At 49.8% G+C, this 17480-nt stretch overlaps 1 protein-coding gene across 2 annotated transcripts in view; it reads left to right on the forward strand.

Moving 5' to 3' along the window:
• Positions 1-247: 247 nt before the first annotated feature.
• Positions 248-17480, forward strand: part of LARP1 (La ribonucleoprotein 1, translational regulator) — a 41358-nt gene continuing 24125 nt past the window's right edge. For both annotated transcript variants that reach the window (XM_054389440.1, XM_054389441.1), the window contains exon 1: positions 248-599. In XM_054389440.1, coding sequence (XP_054245415.1) covers positions 248-599 — 352 coding nt within the window. The remainder of the gene's footprint in view (positions 600-17480) is intronic.

The raw sequence follows: 17480 nt of genomic DNA on the forward strand, positions 1-17480 counted from the left end.
CGTTGCATCAGGCACGCGCGCGCCGCCGGCCGGCCCGCGGGGACGCGCCGCTCCTCGCCCCTCCTCTCGGCGGTGGCGCGCTCGGACGGGCGGGCCGGCGCGGCGCGCGCCCCCGCGGCAGTCGCGTGGTCCCCGCGCGTCTCCATATTGCGGCGGCGGCGAAGGGGGGGTGGGCAGCGCGCGGCGGCGACGGCGGCGGCGGGGGGGGGGGGACTCGGGAGTTCCCCGGCGGGGCGGGGGCGCGCAGATGGCGACGCAGGTGGAGGCGCTGCTGCCCGGCGCCCCGCTGCTGCCCGCCGAGGAGCGCGCCCTGGTGCTGAAGCCGCCGCAGGACGGTGGCCGGGAGAAGGGCGAGCCACCCATGGGCCCCGACGGCGGTCCCGGGGCCCCGCGGCCGCCCAGCGCTAAGCAGCAGAAGGAGGAGAGCAACAACCAAGAGAAGGAGAGCCTGCTGAGGGCGGGTGGCGAAGCGGAGGACGGCGGCGAGGTGGGCGGCGCGGGGCGCCGGGAGTTCATCGAGGCCCCGCCGCCCAAGGTGAACCCCTGGACGAAGAACGCGCCCGCCGCCGCGCCGGTGGTCAACGGGCAGTCGCCTCCAGGTGGGTGCCGGGAGTTGGAGTGAGGTGAAGGGGTAGCGACAGAGGTGGGGGGGGGGGAGGTTGGTTCCACCGCCGACCGCGCCCCGGCCGGCCGCGCCATGCGGCACGGCGTGGGGACGGCGCCGCGCCTGCGGCCTGCCGGCGAGCGGGACTGCGGCCGGCATGAGGGGAGGGCGGAGAAGAGAGGGAGCGGCGGGGCGTTTGTGAGGGGGGTCGGTGGAAGTAGGAAACGGCAGCGCCGTCCGTGGCCATGAGGCGGGGAGCGCGTGTGCGGGGGAGGGGAACTGGGCCCGGCCCGGGCAGCGGCCATGAGGCGGCGGTGGCGGAGGGGGTGAGGCGGGGGCCGCCGAGGGCCCGGCAGCGGCGCGCCGGGCCCAGGATCTCGGCGGCCGGAGGCGGTGGATGGCCGGGCCTTGGCGGCGGGGCACGCGGCAGCCACCTCGCTCCAAGCTCCAACCCCACCTTCCCCGCCTCAGCTCCCAGCATTCCGCCGCAGCGCAGGCAACGTGGTCGCTTCCCCCGGGAGCGCGGCCGGGCCCTCGCCGCACCCCGCCACCGCCCCCCCGGGAGGCCCTTCCGTGGCTTGGCGCTGCCCACGTGTGCGGCGGCTGTTCCCCGGCGCGCAGGCCGCGCCGCCTTTCTCTGCCGACTCATGGCGGCAGGGTCGGGGGCTGCTGCGACGGCCCAGCGCGGCTCTGCCTCTGCACGCTTGCAGCTGCGAATAGGGTTTGTCAGCAGCGAAGCGTGCACGGCTTGGAGATGGGGGGGGGTCCCCAAAAGGGAGTCGCGTGGGGAAGCGTCTAGCGGGACGACGCTGTCCAAATCGCGGTTTTAACCTGCTACCATCAGCAAAAGCTGCAGTTGCAGAACAACCATTTCCTCGGAAGTTGGGATAAAACGTTGCTATTACCAGGGTGTCCCTCACACCTGCTTCAAGTCAATCGGTACTAAGAGGAACACAGAAGTTTTCACCGAGTGCCTCGTTTGGGAAAGATTTAATTTTTCCATTCTGCCTCTATTAACTTTAAGATCACACTGCCAGATATGACATCAGATTCTCAATTACTGTATGTGCTAGTATTTTGCAAGAACTGTTACTGCCTGGTGTGATGATTCATCAGAAGTATTGATCTTTGGAAGATGAACAGCTCTGCAATTTGCACCTGGAAAGCTGTCATCTTAATGGGGAGTGTAGAGGAGAAGTTAATTGTGCCAGGTAAAAGTCCATGTTTATAATGTTTGGTGGTTTGTCTTTCCACACAGCAACATAAGCAAAGCCTAGCAAAATCTGGGACAGCGTTGCTGTCCCCATTTGTCTCTTGTGGTGTGACATAAAACTGGTCACATTGCTCCTTTGTGTGAAAGCTGCACTCCACTGCTCCATTGCTCTGCCTGCTCCAGTAACAATCCCCAGAAATAAACCAAAAGATGCAAAACTGCAAGGTTGAATGTTTCTGTTTGAAGCTCAAATTTATAGTGTGTTTGGATTTATTACCAGGCCTATTGCAGAGGTGGGTGGCTTGTCTAAGCGAGCAGAGATGAAGCACTCTGCCCATCATATGGAGGAGAGTGATTTGGGCTTTTTTGGAGGGAGAGAGTGTGTCAGTAGCACATCCACCCTATGGTAGGGCATGGGAGTAATGTTGCAACACTCAGTGTTTTCTTGGGCCGAGCACAATTGTCATGGTGTTCCTGAAGGTGTTTAAATAATGGAATTGGTTAGTGGTGTGTTTTGGGATGCTTGGCAGCAGCAACTGCAATGCCCAGACGCTGCTGTTTGGCTCCCCTCTCTTGGGGCATTGTTTCTTTTGCTGCCAGTTCGTTAGCAGCAGAGAAAACGTGTAAAATAAACACCGCTGGTGAGCTCTCACAAGAGGCAGGTTGGCAGCTGACCTTGCCAGGCAGCTCCTTGCCCTAATACCTTCTTGTAGTGTTCCCAGTCTCCTGTTGTGCCTTCACTGTTTTGAGTAGAGGATTTCTTTTGGCAGATGCTTACAAATTAAGAAAAAAAACAAATCTGGCATGTGAGTTTTTGTGAAAGATGGTGCTGGTGAGGTATACTGTCATGTTGCAGTGACCCTCCAGGCCTGAGAAAAGTGACTCTTTTGTACACTTGATGCAGGTTGAGAGCTTCTACATTCTGGACAGTCGTAGCTGGATGTTTCTGGGTTTTCAGCAGACCTTAGAAAACCATGGCTCACAATCCAGCAGTGTTCCCAGAGCAGTGCTTGTGTGCTAGAGACACTAAATGTTTCCAGCCCTGATCCTCCCAGAGGTATTGAGGAGGAGACCAAGGAGCCTGGTGAGGACAGCAGTGTAAAGATAAACAGATCTCTCTATGACTTGTTTAACAGGCTTTGAAAGCCCTAATTTTTTATAATGATTCTATTAACTGTAGACCCATAGAGCAGATTTAATGGACAAGACCTACCTCTTAGGTTTTAACCCGTTCTGTAATGGTCTGTGTTGGAGCTGCTGCTTACAAAAGAAAAGAAAGGCCTTAAGCTCTGGCCCAGAGGAAACAGCCATCTTTGAGATCTTTCTGCGTGTCTGTGTCAGAAGATGGGTAGGGAAGTTTGAACTGTTTGACTTGCTGCAGCATGGGAGGGCTGATGTAGGGACTGAAGAATAGTGTCCTCTTCTGACGGATTTATCTTCAGAGGTCAGTGTCTTGCTTACCTGCTGCAGCATTTTTATGCTCAGGGTTGACAGTGAGGGTGTTTGAGTAAATGTTTTTGCTTTTCCAGGAAGAAGGACTGCTGAAGCAAAACCACTCCTGGCTTCATAATCCCTTCCCCCAAAAGCACAGTGGCGTGGCAGTAAGTGGAGCAACCATTAGATCAAGTTAGACAGCAGTGATACTGCTGATTCTGTAAGCAGAGGCTGAGGCTCAGCTGAAGTAGTACACCAGTGAATTTCCTGGTGGTTTGACAAGACATGTTCCATTTCTGTTCATGTGCCTGTCAGAGTCGGGGTACAAGGGAGCAGAGGGGATCCTTTGAGTCCTGAGATAACCCATCCCATGTGGCAAGGCTTGTACTTGACACTGCTTACAGCTTTTGAGGGGATCCTGGTGCTGGTAATGCTGCCTCATTTTTACTCTCTAATGATCTAGTAACAAGGCCTGTGTGACTGTCCTCTCCTTACACATTCTCTTATCATGTAAATAAATGCAGCCAGCAGCCTGACTGGCAAAGGCATGATGGTAGTGTGTGTGTGTCTGCAGTAGCAAAGGAAACATTTTCTGGCAAAAACAGCTTTGCACTTTTGGCTTTAAACCAAGCTGAGAGTATTTTCTCCAGTTCTTCCACAGAGAAGAGTGGCTTGCAGTTAAGGCCGCTCAGCCTTCTGGAACATGTACTCCTCTGCTGTGCCCTGCACCAGGGCTGGTGCTGATGCAAGCATTGGTGCAGACAGGTGTTAACAGCACCCAGTTTTGAAAACCTGCTGGAGTTTTTTCAAGAAATGTTGCATCAAGGCACTTGGCACTTAATTTCTAAAGCCATTGACAGCTTGAAAGTAGGAACACTCAGGTTTCTAATGCCTGGCACTGCAACTGCCAAGCTTTGCCTGCACTAACTTTTATGGTGGTTTTCATTCTTGTTGCAAGCACTCAACCAGGACAAATCAGTGTTATTTCCTAGTGGAGGTGCAAGATGTGTTTGAGTTTCTTGAGTAGAGTTTCTTGCTTGCCATTTGGCACATGCACTGGGTGGATACACAGTACTTTCCAGAAGGCACACCTTAGTTGCTAGCAGCAAGCACCAGAGGTTAGTTGACTATTGTTCAGAGAGAGCATGTGTTGATTTATGCCAGAGCAGAGGCTGCGTTGGCTACCAGTACTAAGGAGAAGGCAGAGGAAGATTCATTAGCTTCTCACCCCTTGCTGACTAACTCCCCATAGGGCTTTCCTTGAAACAAGCCTCCAGTACAGGAGATAAGATGTATGGGAAACTTATTTTACCTTTGGCATTTCTTTGTGTTCAGAGTACACATGTGCATCTGCCTGCTTGGGTATCCAGCTTGGTAGTGCTGCACACGCCTATTTCCAAAGTGTTGGGCAATTCTCTTTCTGTCGTGGCATGTAATTGTGGACCTCTCCTGGCTGTTTGTTGCAACAGAGCTATCGCAGCAGGAGTCCTCCCCCACCCCCCAGCCTTGCCCCAAGTTTCCTCTCTGAAATACTGTTTTGTTCCCATCCCACAACTCACGTTTGAGTAACTCTGCCCATCTTACTATGAGAGGATGAGGGTAACTGGAGCTCGCTGCTCCAAAAAATGTGAAGCTTTAACTCCTCTGCATACCTTTGCCCTTCAGTTTTGTGCTGGACCTTTGGCCTGTTCTGCACTGTTTGTTTCGGGAAGGCTGGGGAATGCAGCACAGCTCCTGAAAGCTGACTCACTGGTCCTGATTGCTGGGCTTCAGCCCTTACTTCTGTTGCGACCTCCAGTTCTGGATTTCCAGGTGTTACTAGAGGATTCTCACCAAACACCTCCTTACCCTCTTCTTTTAAACTGTTTATTGCCTGTGGTGCCAAGGTGGTTTCCATTGGGATTGTATTTAGGATTACTGGATTGGGAAGCAGAACGTATTGGGGTCACTTGTGAAGACAAATCAAGTGCAAAAGGCAGGGCCAGGAACGGGGGCACTGGGGCTGCAATGCTCTGCTCTCCCTTCCAAATTACGACACCTGATCCTTTTGCTGTGTTTTTTTGATTTTGCTGTGAGATTATCCTCAGGGGAACACCAACTGCCAGTTTGGATGGAGTTAGGTCGCTCTTTGTGTACTTGAAACTCCTTTGCAATGAATCTCTGACACCGCCTTGGTGGTATTGCTGGTTTGTCTAAACAAGAAGTGGGCATTTTAGTGGAAAGCTGTCCTTTCTAGACAGGGATGAGTATTTGAATCCTTAAAGTTACTACAGCTGCAGACAGCAAGAGTTAAAAAAAGTATCTTAGTGAAAACTTAAATACACTTGAATATTATCACAGGATTATGGGGTCCTTTATGGTGGTGCATCTCACAGAGGAGCTCCGTTCCCATCTCAATAACCACATAAGTGGAGGTATGGTGGCCTCACTGTAGATCTGGCAGGTAACCTGTAGAAGACCTGAGAAGGCTTTTTTTTTTGTTCTTACCCTAAGTCCACTTGGGAGTGGTGAGCTTCGTTCATTCCAACCATGATACATATCTACTTTATGGCCTTTAAAGTGTTATTTGTTTCCTGGTCGTGTTGGCATTGGAACCTTTACTGACTTCTTACCAATGGCTTTAGTCTTCATGCTCCTGGCTCTGTCAGGTCTTGTGGTCTGCTGTGCACACAGGGAGCCTGGGGAAAGAGGTGGTACAAGCTTGGTGATACCTGCTGGGTGGTGGTAATGCCATCTAGGTGGAGCTTTGCGTTGGCAAGAAGTCATCTTCTGGGGTTGGGTAAAGCTCTGGGTACTCGGTGAATGTGTGGTCTCTGGCATGGCCCTCACAGCATTTCTCCCTTGCCTCTCTAGACACCAGTCTTCAGTTCCAAACTCATTCTTGTAGTCCAGTGATTTTGGAGGTGGGAGACTTTTCTCCTTGCATTGAAATAACTGGCTACTCTGAACATCTAGTAGCAAGTGATACTGCTGCATGACTTGAGCAGGTCAGAGAAGTAAAGGAAAAGCTTTGAAGAAGTTAATGCAGTGTTGTGACACCTTAAAAGTGGCTACTTGCATGTTTAGGCAACAGTAACTGGTGACCAGAACAAATAGGAACTGGACTTGGCCTCGAGTAAATCAATTATCAGACCTCTTGAGGTCAGGGTTGGTCTGGATTGCTTGGCTGAAAGGAGAAGCAGATATGCGTGAGAAGGTCCTACAGCCGTGGAGTAGAAAACAGGCCTGCTGGTGGCAATTCTAATACTGTACAAGATACATGGGATTTTTTTGGGAAGGCTTGTGGAAACAGTGGTCAAGCAAGTGCCAACATGTTTCTAAACAGAGGCTCATCCTGTAATTGCAGGCTCACAGAAATCGTCCTAACTGAACTTCCGTTTATCAGAGCATGTGCTGGTGCTACAGTTTGGGAGCCCTCTGTGGGCAGGCCTGGGTGGAATGCCTTTCTGAGTGCATTGGGGTGTGATGTGCTGTAGCTCTGCTGTGTTTTCTATCACACCAGGCTGCTGGTGCTAGTTGAGCTGCCAGAGCCATCCTTACTAAGTTGTCTGGCCCAGCTTCTGTGTTACACTTGCTGTGGATCTTCCCAGGATCAAGAGCTCTTCCTGCAGCATTAAAGCTGCGTGTGCTGGGGGATATTCTGTTGTGACGTGCAAGGAGATGGAGGAAGGGCTGCAGACTGGCTGATCTAATACCTGCATTATCAGTGGTTTACCTTCAGTGTCCTTCTGGAGCAAAGCTGACTTAGGAGCATCAGCTTGCCTCATCACTTCCATGGATTGCAGCGCTGTATGAGAACACAGAGTGCTTCAGTGTGCTGCAGTGGTTGTGATTTTGTTTTTGTTTTTTTTTTTGTTTGAGTCATCCTGTTACTTTACATGGTCACAAGTTGGAAGAGTTGGTAGACAGCTCTGCTGTACATAGCTTGAGGCTGCTGGTCTGCAGGAGGTGACCATGATGGCCCTGGCAGGGTTGGATACTCAGGCATGAGGGGTCAGGTGGAAAGCTCTGTGTGCTTTAGAAATGGCCAATGGAGGTAGCCCTTTGTGTGACTAAGGTCTCCCAGTGCCATTCAGTCTGGCACTGGTGATATTCAGAGGTGACACAGGCACCTTTTCTTCACTTGATCTAGAAGATGGTGCTCTGGATCCCTCTGGAGCACACATGGTATGTAGCTTGCCCCAACCTGTGCTCCTAGGGAAGCATGTTCGCTTCCTGCCAGGCACCCCTTGAAGTGGCTGGAAACAGGTCTACAACCTGATGCTGTAGCAGGCAGAGCTGGCCTGTGACCTGGCCACATATACACAGGTGCTTCTCTCCACTGCACTCCTGTCTTGCTTCCCACAGTTGAGGCACAGGAGAGGCATCCCGGCCCCACGAGGAAGGCCATGGGGGTGGTGGAGTATCTGCAGTGCTTCACCGAGTTGTTTGTTTGGTCTGTGGTGGGCTCTGTGGAGATGCCCTGGTGACAGTGAGACCGATAGTTAGGGGTCACTGGGAAGAAATGGGGGTTTGGATGGGACTTGTGAACTTCACGTGTCCTTGACACATGAGCCAGAGTTAAACCGTGATTGGAAAGCTGGGCAGTGGGTGGAAATGTGCAGTGTGTCCTTCCTGCTGGGTGCCAGTGCAGCCGGGAGGGGCTCTGTGAGCCTGGGGGCAGTCTGGTGCTGCTCCCCTCTTCCCTGCCCAGGTACGGGGGTGCAGCCCCAGAGGCTAGGGGTGGTGGGAGGAAGCAGAGTCCTTCCCGAGCACACTGCTGAGCACGTTTTTCCAGCTGAGCAGCAGCGTGTGCCGTGCTCCTGCAGAGTGACTCTGCAGTCTGCAGGGCATGGCTGCGCGCTGGAAGGGATCTGCCGGCAGCAGGGAGGGCGCAGGGGCTGCTTATCTCTTCTTCTTTCCTGGTAGTCATTTGACTTTTTTTGACTTGCCTGATGGATGCATGCATGGAGGGATCAGAGGGTTTTCAGAGCAGGATATGTTAAGAGGTTTTAATAAGTCTGAAACACTGAGAGAAGAGGTGAGTTTTTCTGGACTAAATATGTGGGGAAACAAGTATGAAATTGGAAAAGCCACAAAAATGAGGAAAGGTTAGAGTGTTGTTGATGGGAAAGTAAGAGAGAAAGGTGTGTGGAGATACTGGTGTCTTACCTGCCTGGTAACTGGGAGGTGCTGCCAGAAGGTGAGTACATTTTTAAATGCTTAGCACTGTCTAAGCAGATTATTTGTGATACATATTCAGCCTTTGCACTAAATCCACTCTGGATTTATTTTTTTTTTCTTTTTTTTTTTTTCCTCTCCTTTATTAACTGTGGTTTTGAAAGCTTCTGATCAGTGGTGCAAATGGGTGATTATTAATTTACCAAATGTTAATTACCAAGCTGTCTGGTTTGCATACTTACAGATGGTGAAGCTAGTGATGGAATGAAATACTGAGAACCTGTGGTTAATAAGCAACACTCAAATGTTTGATAAGCCAACCTTCTCTTCAAGCTACTGGAAATTTATTTATTCAGATTCTCCAAGGCAAGATCTTCCATTTTTTGGTATTAAAAGTTACAAAAGAAAAGACATTTACAATTCTTTCTACAATAATTTTCAACTTTTGCTGTAGCCCTTCCAAACAATCATAAAGTCCACTTAGCTGAGTAGCAATGTCCGTTCATGTCAGCTCTTCCAGCCACCCCCAACAAGCCTACTGAAAGTAAGGACTTGACCATAATAAAAGTAGCAGTGCTCTAGGCCTCACCTAGCACAAAAAGAACTGTTAAAAGGAGTGACTGAAGCACTTTGTCCTACTTGTGTACCTCCAAATGGGCTCATGTTGGCAAATCAGCTACAAGGCCATGGAAGGAGGAAAGTAAAGGGAAAAACAAAGCAAAGATTGAAGTGTAAAAAGTGACACCAATGTATGTAGTGCTGAGAAATTCTTGAACTGTAGCAGCAGATACTGAAATGTGGATAAATGTGTCCCAAAAATATTGTCTAGAGGTTTTACTCTTGACTGAAGCAGACATGATAGCGTATTTGTGCACGAGATCCCACCCAACAAGGCAGGAGAGTGAATTGGAGGTGTCTCCACCATGTGCTCAAATGACAAAGCATGAGATTTTGCTGGCTGTAATCATATCAAATTTCACTTCCCAGCTCCCAGCTAAAACCTTGAGAGCTCAGGGGAATACCTAATCTGATCTAATGCATCTTCTGAGTGCTCAGAAGTTCTCTGCCACTGCAGAGGGTCTCGCACCGAACAAAAGGGGGATTGATTTCTTTTGGCCTCCCAATCTAATGTGAACTCCATTGGCTCCTCTTCTTTTTTAATTGATGAATGACAGATGTGATGTTTGCATGCTGTGCAGGGAGGAATTTGCTGTAAGTGATCCATGTTTTTCAAATGTGAAATTAAATCTGTAAGTACAACTATGAAGATGACTTGGAAGAGACATGGCAGATTGCAAGTAGGCAGCACTGAACTTCAGTTGAGAACTGAAATCAGACTTGATCTAATTGACAGTAGAGAAGTGGAACCAAGCAAGGATGGAGTTTGGAGGGTGATTGTAAAAGCTGTGTATTTGATTAAAACCAACCAGATAGGCTGGACTGGAGAGGGGGAACATCTCAGACTGAATCTGATGATTTCTTCAGTCAAGAGATTTAATTATGCTGACTTCACTGTGCTGCCTTGTGTAGCCTACAGACCCCCTGCTTGGCCTTCTGCCCACAGCCCTGAGGTGGAGAGTGCCTTGCAATTTTTGGTTCCTGGGGTTTTCACAGGGATTTATGGCATCCCTGACTGATGTTATGGGGCATACCCATGATACTGGGGCTTTTGAGAAGCAGGAGGGATGCTTTTTCATGCAGAGGCTGGATTTCTGTCTATGGTAATGGATACTCTATAGGGAGAAGGTTCTGTCTTGCTAGCTGCTTACTGAGCTGTCCTTAGGCAGAGCTTTGCTGTGGTGTCTGAGGCTGCCTGCCCTTGATGTGCACACAAAGCGTGCTGCAGCGCAGTGTGTGATGACCCTGACAGAGGGAAATGCCAGTCTGTATTGGTTTCCACAGCATGGGATCCAGCTGGCTTCTGGGCTGCACGAAAATGGTTCTTGTATTTCAGCAAAATTGAGACACACTGATTTTGCTTGATCACACTTGGAGTTTTAGTCCTTGTTCAGTATCCAGTACCTTAAAGATCCATTTGTGGAAGGTGACTCTGATCACTGGGCCCCGACTCGTGTAAGGTTGTCTCCTAGAAGGCTGGAGGTGTCCAGTGGTGTCACTTCAGGCTTACTGGTGATTAAAGGATGTGAGGCAGAGAGCTGGGTCACCAGCTGCTACAGGAAAATGGTAATCAGGCACCTCTGAGGTGTCTTGTACATTCTCTGCAGCTTTTGTCTCGTGTGAATTGGAGAGTTCAGTCAACAGCAGTTTTGCTGCTTGTCTGCTTTGGAGATGGGGGGAGAAGGGGTTAATGAGAGAGAACACCCAGTGTTTGTTCTCTCCAGTGCAAGCACTGATAAGTGGATGGGAGAAAAAACAGCAGTGACCTTACAGTTATTCCTTGTGTGCCTGTACATATTTGAGTGTTGGGATTTGCAAGGCTGTCTGCTTGGAGAGCTCTGTGGTGTTTTCTGGTCAGACTGACTGGGTGCATTCCCCAGAACTCCACTGGCATCTGCTGCTCAGCCAAGAGACCTGGACCCTCTTCCAGGCAGATCTCTGAAAGGTGCTTTTGCCAGCCGCAGCGCTGGTCCCAGTGGTGACTATCTTCAGTCGCAGTTGCAGCCCTGCTTGGTCAGCTCTGCTCCTCTTCTGTCTGGAAGAAACTGAATGTCAGCATTAAGGAACTAGCTTAATGTGTGGTATGAAGGTAAAGCTAAGGAGCTATCTTTGACATGCTCAGATTTGGGAGTAGGTGATTTTATTTTTTTTCCCCGGGGTGTTCCTCTTGCAGCTTGGTGATACTGGAATTCTTCATCCCTTTCCAAGTAAGTGAAGTTAGCAGCAGCACCCCAGCTGAGCTGCACCAAAACTATGGCTGCTTATACACTGAAAACCTATTTAAAGCATTTGTTTCCACATGGTTTGTGGGAAACCAATGTCAGCTCACACTGGCTGTAGCTCTTCAGCTTAGTGTAGGTCATGAGGGTGTCTGAGAAGAAACCAAACCTCTCTGGATGGAGAGAATAAAACTGCTTACCAAGGATCTAATGGTCTGGATACCCTTGTGGAGAAAGTGATTTGGAAGTTGATAAATGCTTCTATAGCTTTTTATTTTGCACAGACTTTAGGGGTGTCTTAGGATCTACCCAACATCAGGTTAGGTTGAGCCATCTGGCTTGAATCTTTTACCCATATTAAGCTTCTCTTTGAGGAGGTAAAGCTGAGCATTGTTGAGAGTCATGAGAGGTGTTTGCCTGGACCTGGCAACTGGAGAGGGTTGGGAAGATCTGGGTGGCTGAGAGCTGGACCCTCCCCAAGCCTGCTCAGCAAGTAGTGAAGGAGGGGGAGCAGGAAGCAAGCAAGATCTCAGGAGGGACATAATTGGCCATGCTAATCTTTGGGTTTGGGGTTTCTTGCTTTGCTACTTTTTCATAGCAGGCCTCGCCCCCTCTTCTCTGAGCTTGCTTTGAAGAGGCTTGTAACTGTCTTGGGAACCTGTGCAGACACTGCCTTGGCCTCTGAGGGGGAGCTGGGTGATAGAGATTTGAGCTGAGAAGTTGCCTGGGGATGGGGAAGAGATTCAGACAGCACTGGTCTCTCTGCAGCAGATGCTGGGCTATGTAATTTGGACCTTTCCACTGCCTGTGCTGTTTGCACTGGGAGAATTGCTGTTGTAGCCAGAACAGCTGAATTGTCCTTGCTGAGTGGCAGGTCAGGTTAGGAGGAAAGCTCCCTGGAGATCCTGCTATCCGCCAGCATTTCCTTTCCCCATCCCTCTCCTGGGCAGCTAGCAAAGCCCTGCAAGCTTTTGAGCTATCACAACCAAGTTCTGGGCATGTCTCTGCTGCTGAGTCCTGTGTGACCTTGGGGAGGTCATTTTTTTGCTGATGTCTGAGTCTTTTGTCTGCAAAACGTGGAGGATGATTTAGTTACAACTGCATGGGTCGAGAGCCAGAACAAATCAGCTGATGTCTTCTCGTGGCAGTGTGGCCAAGCCCCATGTCCTGCTGGGAGCAGCCGAGGAGCATCCTGTCATGTGTGCTTGTACCTGTGTGTGCCCAGGAGCAGCCCCTGCTCAGCACACTGGTGCAGGGGTACCAGTCAGCGTGCTTTGGTGGCTGGCAGATGACATAAAGCACATTGAGGTCGTTTCTCCCCCATTTTGGAGAGCAGAGGCTACCTGGTAGCGGGGAGGATGGGCAATGGGGTGCAGGGAGCTGGCTGTCACTGCCGGCAGCCCTGCCCCTCTCGGCAGTTAGGACTGCAGGTTGCTTAATAACGAGTCAGCGTTTCTCTTGCATCAGGGTTAATGAGCTGCTCCTCAGCTGCTGTCTCTCAGGCCCTGCTGGGAAGAAGCAACATCCGTGGCACAAAAGGGGTGCTGGTGGTGGAGGGGCTAGGGCTGGGCAGGGGGTGCTGGAGGTGCCTTCCCAGCTGTAGCACCAGAGCTGGGAGAAGGCAGGCTTCCTGACAGGGCTTTGGGTTTGACTCTGAAGTGTGTCTGGTGGAGGAGGCCAGTTACCAGCACACTTCTGGAGCAAGTGGGAGAGATCTGAGCTTGTAAATGGGGTAGGGTTTCTGGACCTGTCCCAGATACCTGAATAGCAGCAGTGGCCAGATAGCCCCTAGGGAGGGAGTATGTGTGTGGCTGCATCAGCTCTTCTCTTTAAATGCCCCATTTTAGCATATGGTTGTCTCCTGCGTTTTAAAAATACCATCAGGAAAAATTGGGATTCTGTATCCACCCCCCAGCACCACCTCAAATAAGGGCTGCCCTCAATTTGGTTTTGTCTCTTGGGCTTTTTTGCAGCAGCTCTGGGGATGGGTGTTCAGAGCAAGTGCCTCTGTACTACATCTGCACCCTCACATGACAGCACAGAAGGGATGCTCCGTGCCCCTCCCCACATCCTGCTGGCTGCAGCATGCACCCTTGACCTCCTCCTGCTTGCTCCTTCCTCTGCCTCCCTTTGCTGATAACAAGGAGATTCATGAAAAGTGGTTTCCAGTGAGATGATGTAGGCTCTATGGATAATGTACAGAGCTGAGGAGGATAGGAAAGGGCTTAGGACATACCTGGCTTGCCAGAGGCTGGTGCTGTGATGAAGTGCTCCCTGGTTCCTCTGAGGATTTTAATCCCTGTGTTTAGACACCAAGTCTTACTTCTTTCAGCCTGTGCTGAGAAGTGTCTGCATGCAGGAAGGGGAAGGAAATGTGAGCCCAAATTTTATGGGTCTCCTTGGTATTGCTTTTTGCTCCTTTCCATTTGGCTATTCTGGGGCTATTCTGTATTAACCCGGTGTGGTGGGCTGGATTTGGCTGGGAGGTGTGGTGCAGGCAGGGGCAGAGCTGCTCAATTCCATATGTGAGTGCCTGCTGCTTGACAGCTGGCTGGGTGGATAGCTGTGTTGGAATGTTACTCTGAGATTTGGCCTGCATCAGGATACTTGGCATTGGAGTGCCTTGTGGGAAAAGCAGGTGGGAAGGTGGTGTGTATGGTGGGAGCAATCAGTGGGATTGGTTGCTGGCTTTGGTTTTCCATGCTGGGACTTTGCCTCAGGAAAATCCCAGCCTGGTCTTTGCCTGGGTCCTTCATGTTTGATTGTTTTTGCTTACTTATTTTTAAGCTTGGGAGCATTGGGAAGGGAGCTTACCTGGACAGGCAGCCTTAAGTCTTGCATTATGCTAGATGGGCTCCTTGGGGGGCAGCCCAGGGGGTTTATCTTTGCCCTGCCAGGTACACACATTTCTGCCTCCTTTCCCACCATGGCTTTCTTGGGAAAAGAAAGTGCTGCCTGATTTAGACTTCTCTTGGGCACCTCAGGTGCTGCCCTTAATTGGCAGGCTAATTTCTAATCTAGTCATTTGTGCTTGCAAGGGAAGAAGGTGTCCCAAAGGGTCATTGTGCTTGATGGTTCCTGACCCACCGTGCCTCACCTGTCTCCTCTCGGCTTCCCTATTATTCCTGCACACTGCTTGTTCTCTGCTTGTTCTTGGCAGTGGGGAAAGCTGCCTGCAAGCCCAGTGCTCTTGGGTCTCTACTCTGGAGTCAAATCTGTGTTCATGGTAGCTGTGATGAGTTAGACAAGCTCGGTCTTCCCAAACAGGAAAGCTGAAGACTAGAGGCAGGTGTCTTTCCTCAACAGGAGTTGTGCTGGCAAGCCTCTCACGGTGAATGTGAGCAGCATCTGCCCGTGGTCATTGTGTGTGGTCCTTGCTTTCTACTGACCTAAGCAGCTGAGGACCTTCCACTGCTTTTCTAGAACATGCAGTGGTAAATCTGTTGCTGAGTAGTTGTGATTTCAAGAAGGGGATAGCTGGGTCTCTTGTGGATGACTGGTTGTGCAGATGGTTGGCCAAGCTGTAGTGTGCATTTGATGAAGAGTTGCTTGGACAGCCTAGCAGGAATGCAAACTGGAGAACTGTACCTGACAGGGGTATAGAAAGGAGGCTGGTTGCCAAGGCATGTAGTTTTTGGCTGGCACAAAGGAATTCCTGTTCTCTGCCACTGTAGTAGTAGTCTTAGTTGGTAATTTTGGGGTTTGGTAATAGCTGGTCCAGATAGCTGGTCCAAACAGATAACATGCATTAACCAGTGTGTGGTTCCTCTGTGGTGAAGTTGTCTCTAAGTGTTATCCAAGTAGGAAAATGCAGAAATTGCCTCTTGTTTAGGATGCTTTAGATCAAGTACAGGGTGTTTCTACTCACTGTTGTAGGAGTCTGACCTCCTCAGCAACCATCACAGAAATACAAGATGTTTAGGTCTACCTGGATGATGTGTTGGTGGAGGGTTGCAGTAGAACGTGGAGTCTGCAGTCTGGTGCCTGGAGGCTTTTCTGGATGTGTTGGTTTTTACCCTGAGATGTGCCTTCAACGTGGCTACAGCCCATAACCTTGTGTAACAGCAGAGTTTTGGCATTTTCTTTTTCCCTCCCCCCTTGCTTCTGCTGCTCATAGGTGGGGTGAAAGCATCCCTGCCTCAGGATGCCTTGAACATGGTGCACTGTTAAAGGCAGATGGGAGCTCTTGGGTAGAGGCATATTTTTGCTGCTTCTGCATTAGTTAAGCTCAGGCCAGAGAGCATTGTTCTGTCCAAGGGGTTAGTCCATACTGCAACTCTCATGACTTTACAGCTGAATGTGTGTTTTGGGCAGCTGATAAGCAGGAGCCAGGGGCCTGCCTGCCCCTGTTCTAGGAGGACCTTGGCTTGCAGCAAGCCTCCCTTCCCTCTCTTCAAAGTTCCTTGAAGAAAACAGTGTATTGCTCTCCAAAGTGCTGTTTTCATAGCTTTTGGGGAGCCTCTATCAAGAGAGTTTCTCCACACATACATGCTCCTAGAAGTCTTTCAACTAATCTTTCCCAGCTACTTCAGTGTGAACTCTTCCTCCCAACAGTAAATAGGGTCATCAGGAGAAGGACCTGTACCTCTAACTGGAAAGAGCATGGGAAGGTTGAGTGATCTGTCTGAGCATCTGAAACTGCCCAGACTCCAGCAGCTCTGCTCAACATGCTGTTCTGGCTGGCAGAGCCACATGAGATGGAAAGGGGAAGGCAAAAGCGTTCCACCAGAGTGAGGCATGATGTGCCAAGGCACTGAGCATCCATTTGGGTGATGGATGCATGCTTCTGGCTGCCTCTTTTCTGGTATGGATGCTGTTGATGTTATGGCTCTGAAGACCAAGAACCATCAGGAAAATGCTCATTTTGCTTTTGTTTTGGCTGCCACCTGCATCCCCTAGTGGGTCACCCTGTTAGGTGTTCTCTGTGCAGGTTTCCATTTGAGACTGCTGGCCAGGGGAATAGGAGAGTGCCATGGAATAGGTCTTGGTGTGCAGCTTTCTGTTAGAAGCCAATATGGAAAATTATCTATGAGAACAATACATTCAGCTAAACACTGTTTCCCTCAAAGTCTTTCTCACAAGAAGTGGTTGAATTGAGGTAGGTTCCAAGCTGGATTGATGTTTAACTTGGGATACTAAGAAAATACTTCCTCTGTTTAGCTAAAGCAAACACATCAAGAGAGGAGGAGCCTTTTAAATATGATTTGCACTCCAGCTGTAACCAATACTGATCTTTTTTTTTTTCTCTTTTTTTTTTTTTGTCTCTTACAGATATATTTCCAACTGATGGCCAGTCTGGTATGTATTAACTGAAGTTCTTCAAACCTCCCTCTCTCACGCCAGCTCTGCACTTCTTTCTGTGCTGATCAGGCGTAGAAGACTGCTACAGGACTATGAAACAGACATTAATTAAAAAAATGTAAAATTCCCAACCCAAAAACACTTCTCAAAGAATACCAAACAAAAAAGTCCTAGTATTTGGCCATTGTTGCATGGCAGTGACATGTTTGATGCTGTCCTGTAGCAATGGCTACAGCTGTTGGAGGATTACTTTCCTCCCTCATGTGGTAGAGTGGCAGATTTGGGTGTCCAGTGTTAACCAGTTTGGGAATTTGTAGGTCTTGATCATCACATAAAACTGACAACACTGATGCATCAAGATGCAAATGTAACTCAGAATCACTGCTTTTAGTCTGTGTTGTATACAGCTTGATGTGTCTGTCTCTGAGGTGTATATTTGAGAAGGTCCCTTTGGGGGTGGCTGTGCTGCTGCTGATTATTGCTGTTGGAAGACAACTGAGATCCACCCTTCGTTGCCATCTGCAAAAGACCAGAGAAAGCTTCCTGGCCCCAAGGTTCAGCCTTTCTAGGAGGGACCCTGCAGAAATGGACTGGAGTCCTAGTGACAGAGGGAAGGCTTCTTTGGATGCAGGTCCAAAAGTCAGTAAGATGATACAGATTTTTAAAGCAGATACTGAGGATTCTTGCCTTTCCTAAATTGCCAGACTCTCTTTGTCCAAGCTGATGTTGTTAAAGTACCAAGACTGAAGGAAAAGTTTGTGTTTTACACAGTGATACCAAGACCAGTCAGTAAGATTCTGTTGCCTTGTGGAGACATCCCATGGCAAAAGCACTGAGAACGGGGGTCAGTGCCTGGCTTGGCCTTGTGTAACCTCAAATGCATCACTGTGTTCAAGTCCTACCTGCATCTTTGGCTTTGCATGGGATCCCA

The sequence above is a fragment of the Indicator indicator genome, chromosome 18, assembly GCF_027791375.1.
Source record: "Indicator indicator isolate 239-I01 chromosome 18, UM_Iind_1.1, whole genome shotgun sequence".
Classification (NCBI taxonomy): domain Eukaryota; kingdom Metazoa; phylum Chordata; class Aves; order Piciformes; family Indicatoridae; genus Indicator; species Indicator indicator.